The 13,666-nt window shown below is 41.7% G+C and overlaps 1 protein-coding gene across 1 annotated transcript in view; it reads right to left on the bottom strand.

Annotated features, from left to right (window-relative positions):
• The window catches only part of LOC140773106 (xanthine dehydrogenase-like), a 54,165-nt gene that overhangs the window by 18,434 nt on the left and 22,065 nt on the right, over positions 1-13,666 (bottom strand). The window contains exon 7 of the mRNA XM_073115488.1: positions 2,285-2,524. Coding sequence (XP_072971589.1) covers positions 2,285-2,524 — 240 coding nt within the window. The remainder of the gene's footprint in view (positions 1-2,284; positions 2,525-13,666) is intronic.

The raw sequence follows: 13,666 nt of genomic DNA, 5'->3' as shown, positions 1-13,666 counted from the left end.
CAACAACCCGTTGTATATATACACACTCTATTATTCCACCTTTTGCAATCTGCCATCTTAACCATGCAACCTTTATCTCCAATTTTCATCTATCAAATCACATCCTTTCCACAAACCACCCCTAGTGTCAATAATTCACTAACATAATAAAATATAAATTCGTGCCAATTGTGCCGACTAGCATGACAATCCATAATGGTCGATATATCGACTGGTACATCTAACCATGTTTTAGGAAGTCCCAAACCATCACAAAAGCTAATATCAGCATCCAAATCTTTAATTTGATATGCATCTATAAACTTGTAACAACAAAATAAGTGATCTGAGGATTCAAAGATAATATATATATATATATAACATTCTTGATATAAAGGATCGTCAATAATAAAGCACTATTCACTATCTTCTATTCTTCAAAAGTATGTCTACTAATGTGTGTTTTATCTAAAGATGAGGCCAATGTACCAAGTAATGTAAGTTCTGCTTGATGAATACTAACGGAGTATGAATAAAGGTAAAGTAATGGAGAGGTAAGACAAAGCTAAAAGCACTGCAAGGAAGGGAAGGAGTAGGAAAGATAGAGGAGAGAACAATGATGGGACTAAAATGAGGTCATAAAAGAGAAGAGGGAAAGAAGAATAGGAGAAGATGAAGGGTTTGTATCTGGTCAAATTCGAGCCTCCAACTTAAGTAAATGTGGTTAGACCCAATCCCCCCTATGCCTCAACAATAACCATGTCGCTTGCCATCTCTTTCCTTGACTACAGTAACCACGCCCTCTGTGTATTTATATATGATCCCTTGTTCCACTTCTCCTGCCTCTGTTTCCTCTCGCGATGGCAAAGTCCTTTGACCAATGAAAGACTATGTCAGGAGGCATTGTGTGAACCAAAAAAGTCTTGTGCAAATGGAAAGCTAGCACACCAATTTGCATGACCATGTACTTTACAAATATATCTATGCACATGCACGTCTAACTGCATACATTGGTCTATGTGCGTGCTCATCTGTATACTTTTTACTCTGAGTAGTCAGTTGCTAGAGTTTGACAAAATTGTCCAAATCAAAATCCTAAAAAGAAGGCATCCAAAATGCTTAAAATTGCCGTCCAACAGCATAGACATCAAAGTGCATTCAACTAACTAAGACTCTTATGATTGCAGTGAGCTGTTCATGCACAAAATAAGACTCCAATATTTACTTAACGATTTTTTAGATTATTTTCGTAAATAACCTATTTTATTAAAGATATAACAATAGTTAAATAAAAATATTATTCAACACATAGTATGATTGAAGATATTTATTAAAACTAATATTAATAATTAAACACTCCATAATACGATTTAATACTCCATAATATGATTGAAATATGAAACTTAAAAAAAAGCTCCACATGACATCATGTTTGTCACATAATAACAAAAAGAAAAGATCTAATAGAATATTTTAAATTTATCACTCTAATGAATCTGTTTCGGATCAATAAAATCTGTTTTGAATCTCACACGACTCGTGTTGGTTCGACATAGGGAATGGCGACCGGCATGACCATCATTGCTTAGGCATTTGACATCATATCATGTCAATGTTATGGACTATTTATTTACTACTTCCATCCTTGAATCTAAATTCTGCAGAAAAGAAGCTTTTGGCTAGCCATAATTATGAAATAAATTTGACAATCTTTGCCAATTGCGTGTTGCATGACAAAATTCAAGCCTACTTCATCACATGGTCTTCAGCATCAATGCCTCTTAAGAGGTACATCTTTTCTATGTCTTCTCTTATTTGATTTCCTAAAATTAAATATATTTAATAAAATTAGCAAAAATATGTGCTTTCCTTCAATGGCTTTTAAGTAAGATCTTTAAAGCAAAAGTGCGAGCAAGAGTTTTTCAATCAAGGAAAGTCTATAGCCATCCTCTATACAATACAAAGCCCTTTTGACCAATATAAAATCTGCTCGATTGCCAAAGAAAAGAAAATGAAAATGCATTTTAGTGTTTGGATGTGGATAAATAGTCAAAATGACTTAAATCTCTTTGCAGAAAAAAAAAATCCTATCTTTTTATCTTAGATTTCTCACTATCGGTTCAGATGTTATACAAAATCTTTAGATTCAAAAGTGTGAATGCTGGCATTGCTGTGACTAACATGTTAATCAGCAGAAATGGCTTTCGTCATAACTGCAATCATTCTCCAATAGCTCATAGAGACGTAGTTATACAAAACCAAAATGTGTCCTTAACAATTCAAAGCAAGATAATGCGCTCCATACCTTGTATTTCCCAAGGAAGCTGTGTCTTTGTCCAGTTATCATCATATCAACATCCCTGTCTAAAACAATTTTAACTGGTCTCCTCAAATGATATGATGCTACAGATGCGGCAGCAGCAACGAAGCAAGATCTTGTTTCTTTTCCACCAAAGCCACCACCAATGCGTTTCGTCTTGCAAACAACTTTAGACAATGGAAGGTCAAGAACAAGAGCAACAAACATTTGGTGTGCATATGGGGCCTGTACCAACAAGAAGGCAAATGTTACTTTAAGACAAAGGAACAAAGCAGGGACATGAGCAAATTTTGGAATTTTCATATAAGTATAAAGAGTGGTGAAACAAGAAAATGTAGATCAACAAATACACCTCACAAAATTCAAATGTATTCTAGTGGGTAGACACAACGTAAGTTCACAAATCCATATTAATTGGTTGTTTACATGTCAAACATTTAAATTTCGATGGCATGTCCGATGGCATTCCTTGCCAGCACGACATGCAAGGTGGCACCAATATTGTAGTGCAACAAAGACATTGGAAAATTATCTCTCGCCCTATTCTCTCTCTCTCTCTCTCTCTCTCTCTCAACCTTAACCCCCTCCTCTCACAGCCGACCTAGTGTCGCTGTTCTCTAGCCCCCATTATTCGGTCATTCCCCTTAGTCCCTTAAGACCAGCCATCTTTCTCCCTCCTCTTCCTTTCACTGATTACATTATTATCACCATTATCACTCTATTTTTATCCATAAACTGTCTCCATTACCAGCTAACCACAACTACCACCACCATCCCACAGGTAGACCGCACCACCATTCTCTACCCAACCTTAGATTCAGCCAAGCCGAGCTAGTTATTGGAACGTGATCATATCAGTTTAGGTGTTAGATTTAGGCTATTCTTGGCACACTTCCAGCTTCATGACTACTACTAGGGCCATGTTGGCGCGGCGTGCAGCGGAGGAACCCAACCTGACAAAGACGAAGACTTTCAAGGCCCTAGCACTAAGAATCAACCAAAAAGAGAACCCCAACACTACCCCTCAATCCATGTTCAACTCAACAACCTCATCAAGCAGATCACCATGACTGACAAGATGATGATCGACATGTTGAGGGACATTAGGGCATCAATGGAGGCCGAAGAACAAGCAACGAAGCTCTCCGGCAGCTTGATATGCCTATCGCAGCCACTCCGACCTCGACATTCATGCCACCACCGGCTCCACCGCCCCAGCGTCGGGAGCCAATCATAACGCCTCCACCAGGATAGAGACCAACTGGACTAGTCCTGCATGGGTCAGCCGTGGTCAAGGCACAGTGAAGCGGTCGCCCTAACGGGGAACCTCCCATTGCTTTGAACCGTGGCTAGACCTGGACAATCCCCTACTATTGATAAAAGATGAACATCAACTTAAAGACTACCGACCAATCTCCCCTCCTCTCCGATCCGGCGGTGGACATGACCCGTATCGTGACAACGGAGTCCAAACGAGGATCCTGCACTCGGACTACCCACGGTTTAAGGGTGGAGATCCAATCGATTGTCCTGCACTCGGACTACCCACGGTTTAAGGGTGGAGATCCAATCGATTGTCCTGCACTCGGACTACCCACGGTTTAAGGGTGGAGATCCAATCGATTGGATCTACCAAGTGGAGCAGCTCTATCTCTACTAAAAAGTTCCAAAAGAATAGAAGGTGTTAGAACCAGAAAAAAAAAAAAAATTGGGTTGAGAGAGGAGGGTGCACGTGCTCTGCACGTGCAGGCCCTCCCCTCTCCCTCTCCGGTACGCAGCAAAGCGCGGAAAAGGAGGGATTTCATCTAATCCAAATCAGATTAGATTTATTCCTCTTCTAATCTATAAATTAACCCTAATTCTCTCTCTCTCCTCAACCCCCCCAGCTATCTTCTCTCTCTTCTTCCTCCCTTCTTTCGCTTCTTCCTTATCGTCGGAGTCGTCGTTGTGGGATCGGATCACCGGAGCGTCGCTGGAGGAAATTGGGATCACCACACTCCTCCCCGGTGAGCCCTCTCTCATCCCTCTAGTTTAATTTAAATTCAAAGAGATAGATTAGAAATACCTAATTTTGGGGGTTTTTGGCCTCGTCGGCAAATCTAGCCGGCCGGCGGCTTCGAGTCGCAGCCGCTACCTCTGGAAGTGCCTTGCCGTTGGCCTCATGCCGTGGGCAGTCACCGTTGGAGCCCTCGTGGCTTCGGTCGCCGTCGGTCATGTGATCGACCACCGTTCGCGGGTTTTCCTCCACCTCGCGAGGACGGTGGCACCGTATGGGTATTGGGGAGCTGAGGGTGCGCCGGCGAACCTTCGCCGTGGCGGCCGCCGGCGTCTTCTTCTTCTTCTTTCTCTTTTTCTCTCTCTTTCTTCGGCTTGGAGAAGACAGACTCGGGGTCTGATCTTCTCCCTTTTAGTAATTGGATTCGGGTCGGGTTGGATCCGAATCCAAGGAACCCGACCCGGTTCCATTAGCTAATTGGATTGGGCCTTGGCCCAATCCATTTAAGAATTAGTTGGGTGGGCTGCGGGCCAACTGCAGCCCAGCCCAATTGATTTGGGCTTATTTTAGCCCAAATTAATTATTCTTTGGTTAAATTGAAGAAAGATTTTTAATAATTGTTTTAATTAAAAATGTTATTGTTATTTATTATTTAAGGTGGTGATTTTAGTACGTGAGCTAGAGATTTGAGATTTCGGTTGTCTTGCCTAGACTTAGGTGAGTGGGATCACTCACATGTTTATTTTATTGTATTTCGTATTTTTGTCGGACTATGTCAATTTTCTGTGTGCAATTTATTTATTTCACCATTACGTGTAAAAATTAAATTGTTGCAATTTCTGTGTGCAAATCTATTTATTTTATTTTATCCGTACGTGCGAAAAATTTAATTATTATATTTTCTATGTGCATTCAATTATTATATTCAGTGCATCACCATACTTCGTGCAAATATTAAAATTTGTGAAAAGAAAAAAAAATGAGACTAGTATTGGTACAACTTAGAGAACAGTCCTGGTATAAATCGTTTGGGATTTTTCGTGGTGACTCAAGTCTATCTGGAAGTCCAGGGGAAAGTCCTAAATTAGATCACTACGGTGACTTTCTTAGGTGACTCTGGCGGGATTAGAGAACAGTCCTAAGATGAATGAGAAAACTTTCTAGGTGACTCTAACTTCTCTCAACGGTTAGAGGAAAAGACAGAGTGTGTTAATCACAGGGTGATACCCTCTAATGACCCTAACCGGATCAGCTATGAAGAAAAGTCCCGAGCATCATCTTGAGGTGACTTCTAGTTGATGTGGATCCACAGGGTTTAGACCCATTGAGACATATGACAGTATAAATATCAAAAAGATGTTGATATGTTGAAAACGTGCAAGGTTACAAATTGTGACATCTCTCTATTGTTATCGTTGTTATTATTTAGAGAGCATGCCTATTACATGTGATGGATATTGTTGCTTTTAGTTTAATTTATTCAGCATTAATATGATTTAAAATTTATTTGGTTTTCGAGTGGATTCCACTCATTGAGCTATAATTGTTGGCTCATGAGTTCTATTGTTTTTTTTGTATTTGTTTATTTATTTCAGGTAATAGTCAGTGGGGCGACTGAGTGAGATGTACCCGGATTCCACCTCCACTTAGGATTCACCTATTTACCTTTCCGCTCTTTTGATTTTATGCTTTAGATTAGCTGTTTTATTTATTTAGTTTAGAGACTCAAAAACATTAACATTATATTTTATTTTGATTTATCTTTATTGCAATTAGTTATAAAATTTAATAAAGCATGTTCTCATTTTATTTATATATTAGAGAGTATTAATAAGGCTTCGTGCATCTCAAGCATATTGAGATGCATGGCCGGTCATGATTCCTATTTTGGGTTGTGACAGAAGGTGCTGTTGGCTAGCTTCCATTTGCAGGGAAGGCGAGCTCAAGTAGTGGGATGATTTCTGCACCGAGCTCATGAGGCTTATCGATACATCAACCTATGAAGAATTCGACACCCTCTTCTCGAAGAGCATTCATAAGACAACCATTAGGGCATTCTCTAAGGAGTTCAAGAGGATGAGTAGTCGATATCAAGCCCGGTGGACCGACCAGCAACTCTGGAGCACCATCATCTCTGAATTGCAAGCTGAGATCTAAACAAACGTGCACGCCCTCTGAGGATGTGATGTTGATGGAGACGGATGACCTCCTCCAAGGTCGAGGACTATAGCCGCAGCAATGGCTCCATGGGCACCATTGAGGCCTTCCGATGACGTGAAGCTACCACCACGACCCTTAGACCGAGCCTTGACACCAACACAAATAGAAGAATGAAGGGCTAAGTGGTTGTACTTCATTGCGACAAAAAGTTCACACCGAGGCATCGTTGCGCAAAACCGACCAGATCTAATGCTCATCAATGGCTTGGACAAAGGGGAGAGCACTCATGTTACTGAGAGTGCAGAGGTCGAGGAAGATGTTGGGGTAGCTAAGGAGGAGATGGTGATTGAGATCTCGCTCTATACATACTCGGGAACCACAACACCCAAGACCTTGCACGTGAGTGGCATTGTGAAGCGAATGATGGCAGAAATCTTGATAAACACCGGTTTGATTGACAATTTTACTAATGGAGGTTGCCGCTAAAAATTGGACTCAAGTCGGAACCCACGGAGGGTTTTGACGTGACCATTGGGGACAACACCTTGAGGGCTAGTACCATGTGTGGGTGCATCGAGTTGAGGATCCAAGGTCAAGTCTGCACCATTGACTTGTATTCGTTGGACTTGCATGGTGCCGACATTCTCTTGAGGATTTAATGGCTCAAAAGCTTGGGGCTTGTGACTTTCGACTTCACAAATCTCTTGTTGTCCTTTAGAAGGAATGGCAAGCAAGTACGATTGGTGGGTTACCTACCACAACCGCAAGCTGGTGCCACATTTCAACCTTTGATTGGTCTTTCATGTAGCATGGACAGATTTTACTTGATGCAATTGTCGCCCACAGATCGGGAGCCTTCACGACCTGTGGATGTTAATAAGGACATAAAAAACTTGCTGTAGAAGTTCGCTGATATGTTTCAGGAGCTATGAGGGCTATTGCCTACCCACGGGTATGACAATCGGATCCGTATTGTCCCGGGGGCCAAACTGGTCAACGTTCAGCCCTACCGCTACCCTCATGCACAAAAGGAGGAGATCAGCAAGATGGTGGCAAAAATGCTCGCCTAAAGCATCATCCAACTAAATAGGAGTGCCTACTCATCGCCAGTTCTCTTGGTGCTCAAGAATGACGGTAGTTGATGCTTTTGCGCCAACTATCGGGCATTGAAATCGATCACCGTTAAAGACTGATATCCAATACCGGTGATTGAGGAACTCTTGGATGAACTTACAAAGTTAGGCTACTTCAACAAGCTTGATTTGAGGGCGAGCTACCATCAAATACGCATGAACCCCGAAAATATGCATAAAATGATGTTCCAAATGGCACTACGAGTTCCAAGTAATACCATTCGGCCTCATCAATACACTGACAACCTTTCAAGGGCTGATGAATGATCTTTTTCATCCGTTCTTGCATCGGTACGTGCTCATCTTCTTCGACGATATCTTAGTGTACAGCAAAGCATGGGAGGATCACTTGCAACATGTATGGGAAGTGCACGACATTTTGCAGCATCATCAACTCAAGGTCAAGATGAGAAAATGCTTGTGGGATGAGACAAGGGTGGAATGCTTAGAGCACATCATTTCATCAGTGAAAGTGGAAGTCGACCAAGGGAAGATCAAGAACATGGTAGAGTGGCCGACTTCTACCAATCGAAGGGAGTTATGAAGATTCCTTGGACTCACTGGGTATTACCGGTGGTTTGTAGCCAACTACGACAAGATGCTGTCCCTTGACCTCCCTACTCTGCAAGGAAAGCTTTATCTGAACTGAGAAGGCCACAGCAGCCTTTGAAGAGCTAAAAACTGCCATGACTACAGCCTCAGTCTTGGTGTTACCCAATTTCAACAAAACCTTAGTTGTGAAGTGCGATGCGTCCGGGACCGTCATTGGTGCAGTGCTGATGCAAGAAGACCCGTGGCATATTTGAGTAAGGCTTTATCAGAACTATCACAACATGCATCCAAGTACGAGCAGGAGATGTTCACAATCTTGCACACAGTCACCAAAATGGAGACCTTACTTGGTTGGCCGACGATTCACCATCCACATAGATTAGAAGAGCTTACCATACTTTATAAAGCAGTAGGTGCACAAGCTAGCGCAACAAAAATGGGTCACCAAATTCCTCAGATACAACAATGAGCTGTTGTATAAGCAAGGAACCAAGAACCGTGCTACGGACGCCTTACCACGGCAAGCAGATATGGTGGAGCTGGCGGCATTCTCTTCACCAACTTTTTCTTTTATAAAGATTTGTAGAGGGCAAGCAAGGAGAATGCAAAGCCAACCAAGATCATGGAGGAAGTAGAGAACGATTGGTCCAGCCACCCGAAGCACAAGGCCTGCAATTAGTTAATCCTTGTGCGCAGGCAGATCTTGGTGTCGGCAAACGCCGAGCTACGGCAGGCATGGATCAAAAACTTCCATGACACCCCATAGCCAGCCTAAGAGTGTTGCGTACCTTCAAGCGGTTGTCCTAAAGTTGTACTTGGGCATCCATAAGAGTTGACGTGAAAAAATATGTCCGGGAGTGCCATGTGTGCCAGCAAGCCAAGGCAAAAATGCTCAAGCCAAGCAGTTTGATGCGGCCACTACCTATACTAGAGTAAATATATGAGTATCAATGAACTTCGTGGCGGGCTTACCAGAGGTTAAGGGCTTGTCAGTTATTTTCGTGGTGGAGGATCTGCTCAACAAATATGTGCATTTCACCGCACTAGGCCATCCGTGTTCATCCAAGGTGGCAAAAAATATCATCTAGAAGGTGGCCTGACTACAGGATGCTGGTGGTCCAACATATTGGACAGAGATTAGATCTTTGTGAGTGCATTCTAGTCAAGTTTGTTCGAATTACTGGGGATGAGGCTAGACTCGAATTCAACTTACCACCCGAAAAACAATGATGAGATTGAAGTGGTGAACTAGGGACTCGAGCAATATTTGTGCTGCTTCATTGTGGACCAACCCAAGAATTGGGTCAAGTTTCTTTCGTAGCTTAAGTGGTCTTACAACATGGCTCACCACTTCAGTACCGACACAAGCCCATTCAAGGTGGTATATTGTCACACAGCTTGTGCTTCAAGTCTATGACTTGATTGCAACAGTGGATCGAATCGAGGTCGATCTAGAGAAGGCAAACCACGATGACACATTAAGGAGACTCAAGGCCCACCTTGCTATAGCCCAAGACCACATAAAGCAGACCTATGATGAAGGCGAAGAATAGAAGCAACAGATTGAGTGTATTGACTCCATTTCTTCTTGTCCATCAATTAGTCTCGAGCGCAAGTACAAAGTGGGCCAAATGGTGTTCATCAGAGCTTAACTGTATTAGCAGTCCACATTGAGGCCAATTCTGAACTAGAAGTTAGGCTACAAGTACTTTGGGCCCTTCCGAGTCGAGCAACGAGTTGGCATGGTTGCATACAGGTTAGTATTGCTCGCAGACACCCACATTCACCCAGCGTTCCATGTGTCCATTCTTAAGGCCCAAATTGGACCTGATCAAGTAGTTGGCCTGGATTGGACCTGATCAAGTAGTTGGCCCGGTCTTACCCGAGCCAATAGAGGAAAGCAGTTTAGTTGAACCAGTCCGAGTCTTGGGTTGATGAAGGAAGTGCCATGGAGCCAAATTGGAGATCAAGATCCTAATTGAGTGGTTGAAACGACTTGTAGACGAGTCTACTTGGGAGCACGAGTTGGACATATTAGATCGTTACCCAAATTTCGCACATTGAGCACAAGGTGGCGAAAGCGTAGTGGAATGATATGGTTTGAACTAGAATGACCGCTTCTTGCCGGAGGGATTCGATCCCTATTTATCTTCATCTTGGAGTTACTTTTTTATATTTGCATTTTAGTTAATTACTTATTGTTATTTGTTTGAGTCAAGTTGAGTTAGCCGGCTAGGGACCAATAGCCACCTATAAAGAATTGTGGAGTGCATCAGGTTTGATTATCAAATTGGATAATTATCTCTCGCCCTACTATCTCTCTCTCAACCCTAACTCCCTCCTCCCACGGCCAACCTAACATCACCGTCCTCTAGCCCCCATCGTCTGGTCGTTTTGCCTAGTCCCTTTGGGCCGACCAACCTTCTCCCTCCTCTTCCTTTCACCGGTTACCTTATTATCACCGTTACTACTCTATTTTCATCCATAAATCATCTCCCTTACTAGCTAACCGCAACTACAACCACCACCCCATGCATAGACTGCACCACCATTCTTTACCCAACCTTAGGTTCGACCAAGCCGAGCTAGTTATTTGAACATGATCGTATCATAAAAACTGTCCATACCTGATCCCCAAGAGATTCAAATTCTGATTAAATCTAAGTTAATTGAGTTTTGATATCGGTTCAGGCTATTACATACCTGAACCAACCCGTTTTCACTACTTCTTCAATCCCTCTCACACATTGCCGAGAAAAGACATGCTTCCCATGCAACAATCTAGGCAGCATTAAAATCTTGGTATATTTTGTTTTTCCCAAAATTAATATATTATATCAAACAAAAAGAGATCAAACCAGGACGAGAGACACTTCTTACCAACGATGGCCGTGCCATAGGCATGGACCGTGCCGACCACCGGCCAGCACGGCACATGCTGGCCATACCGTAAGAGAATGAGAGAAAGAGATAAGGGAATCTGGATCCGAACCCGCAACTTAAGTTTTTAACCCTCTCCCGATCTCTTGGTCTCTCTCTTTCTGTCTCGATCTCTCTATCTTGATCTCTCTTCTCTCTCGGAGGCTAGAGCGGCGGGCGGCGATCGACGAGCGGCGGACGACGATCAACGAGCGGCGGGCGGCGATCAGCGATCAGCGATCGACGACGAGGTCGATGATGAGCAGTGATGCATTAGGAGGGGTGCCGTGCGGCACCCTCGTGCCACGTGCTGGTACGCCGCCAGCACGGCAAGTGCCGCCATCCTTGCCTCTTACCATAATGTGGTGCATCCTCTCATAACAAAGGAACAAAAAGATCTTCAAGTGAGTGGCTATAACACAATATGCATTCCTAATATTGACCTCGATTGAATGAGGAACAAGAAAGAGGTCCACCAACCTAGCATCAAAAGGAAGAATTCATAAGACTGCCAGTCCTTTCCTAACTTGCTTTTACGTCCGTCATAACACTAGATTATGCATTGTTTCATATATTAATAGATCCTAACTGAGGTCTTCCCCACTTTCTGCCCAAAAAGAGAAAAGGATGATTGTTGTACATGAGCAACCACTAATTTTGCATCATAACATAACTAACCAAACACTATTTTAACAAAATTTCTCTAGTATTATTTCACAAAGCTTACATAGAATAGCCAATTTGACTGTCATTACACTTATCCATATCAGTAGTTCAAATCTCTAGGATACCATTACTATCCCCACATATCCTTAATAGCTTCTTGCCACTCACTCTCAAATCTGCTTCATGCCAATTCTTGTAACACAAGATCTGCTAATAATGTCAACATCCCAAGAATACATTAATCCTACATAAGAAGAGTACCTAAATGTTGATACCATCCATCTTTTCAACCAACTATAAAATGAAAAAAATTCTATTGAACTCTCAAAGATTGGTTCAAGCTTCCCCCATCTCTACTAGTCATACACTATCTAAGCCTTTTCCCATCATAGGCTCATAGCTATGTCCTATATCCTAATCGTCCAATCAACCTTCCATATCAAACTCACGTTTAGTTAGGACTTAGGACATCTATCAACACCAAAATGATCTCCCAGATTTATGCTTATACTGATGAAATGCCTGAGTTGCTTTTCCATTCTCACCGAGATAATGGTTATCCAGTAATTCCAAATCATTCTCCTAAATAGAAAACTACAAAGTAACATAAAAATACAAAAAAAGAAAAAGAAAAGAAAGACATGCATATATGCATAAACCTTTTAAATCTAACCAAGGTTCTAAGTTTCGAAATAGAAAACAATGCGTATCGGTCATATCAATTGTATTGGCCTTCTGTTTCGGACAATTCAAAGCGGAGATCGACTAAATCGGCCATATCGGCCAATCCGTTTCAGCGACACAGATCGGGATCGGCCAATACTTGAATCCATGATTCTAACAAATAAATATGTAAGTAAAGCACTTCACTATTGGAAGGACCCCTTTTCTGTATCATGGTACTTATCCTCAGGAAGACTGACAGCACAGTTCTCACACCATCAAAATATAACAAAAGTTTCCTAAACAGGACATTCTCAATTTGCAGTCCCACCAATAGTAGAAAGTAGGAACCTTGGCATAGGACAGTCTAAGGTTGCGCCTAGACCATATGCAACTTATGAAAGCAATAAATAATAATAACATGCAACACAACAATGAGCAAGTGATATTTGAATACTGGCAGTGCGAGAACAGAAACTATTTGGAAGCAATTCATGATAATCACAAAGCTGAGAATAGAATTTTGCAACTAAAAGTTATAAATATACAGAACAGAAAATTTCATCAAGAACTCCAAGAGAACACAGAAAATTTTTGCAAAGAAATCATCTGAGCTCACACAGTCACACTATCTCTCATCATAGAAACGGAGAGAAAAGAATAGCCAAAAAAAATAGTATAATGGTTAATGGAATTGGTCTTAGTTGACTGCAGTTTAGGGATTTAGGTTTGTTCTCATAAATCAATTCCATATGAAAGAATACTTGATTGATGGTCACTCAGGCTGTTACTGTTAGACGTGGCTTTAACGTGGACGTGGGTCTCACTTATTGTGACATTAGATTAATTATGATCTTTTAGAAACCCACATATACAGGAGTTTCATAGTCGATGGAATCTCATCCATTATACGAGATCCCCTACTAACTAATCCTATCCCCTAAAGTCGGCCATGATGGCATGATCACATGTTCATTGAACAAGAGTTAAAATGAGTCAATTATGATGTCTAATCAGTAAATAATTTGCTCTTTGGTTAAGGAATTCATTATTGTATCCATGATGGGTTAAATACAATGAAGAAAAGGTTGCTTATGATGGTAAAGGATAGATGGCTTCATATCCTATCAATGACATCACATCCAATGAGAAAAGTGAGAAAGGAAGCACAATAATCCCTAAAACTGTCACAGTTCTTATTAATTTGTTTTCTTTGACCCGGAATAAAGACACCAACTCATGGTTTTCTAAAATTGCACGCATATTCTATTTTCACAA

Source organism: Typha angustifolia, chromosome 13, assembly GCF_048772165.1.
Source record: "Typha angustifolia cultivar Huaian chromosome 13, ASM4877216v1, whole genome shotgun sequence".
Lineage (NCBI taxonomy): Eukaryota > Viridiplantae > Streptophyta > Magnoliopsida > Poales > Typhaceae > Typha > Typha angustifolia.
This window is presented reverse-complemented; position numbering and strand designations above follow the sequence as displayed.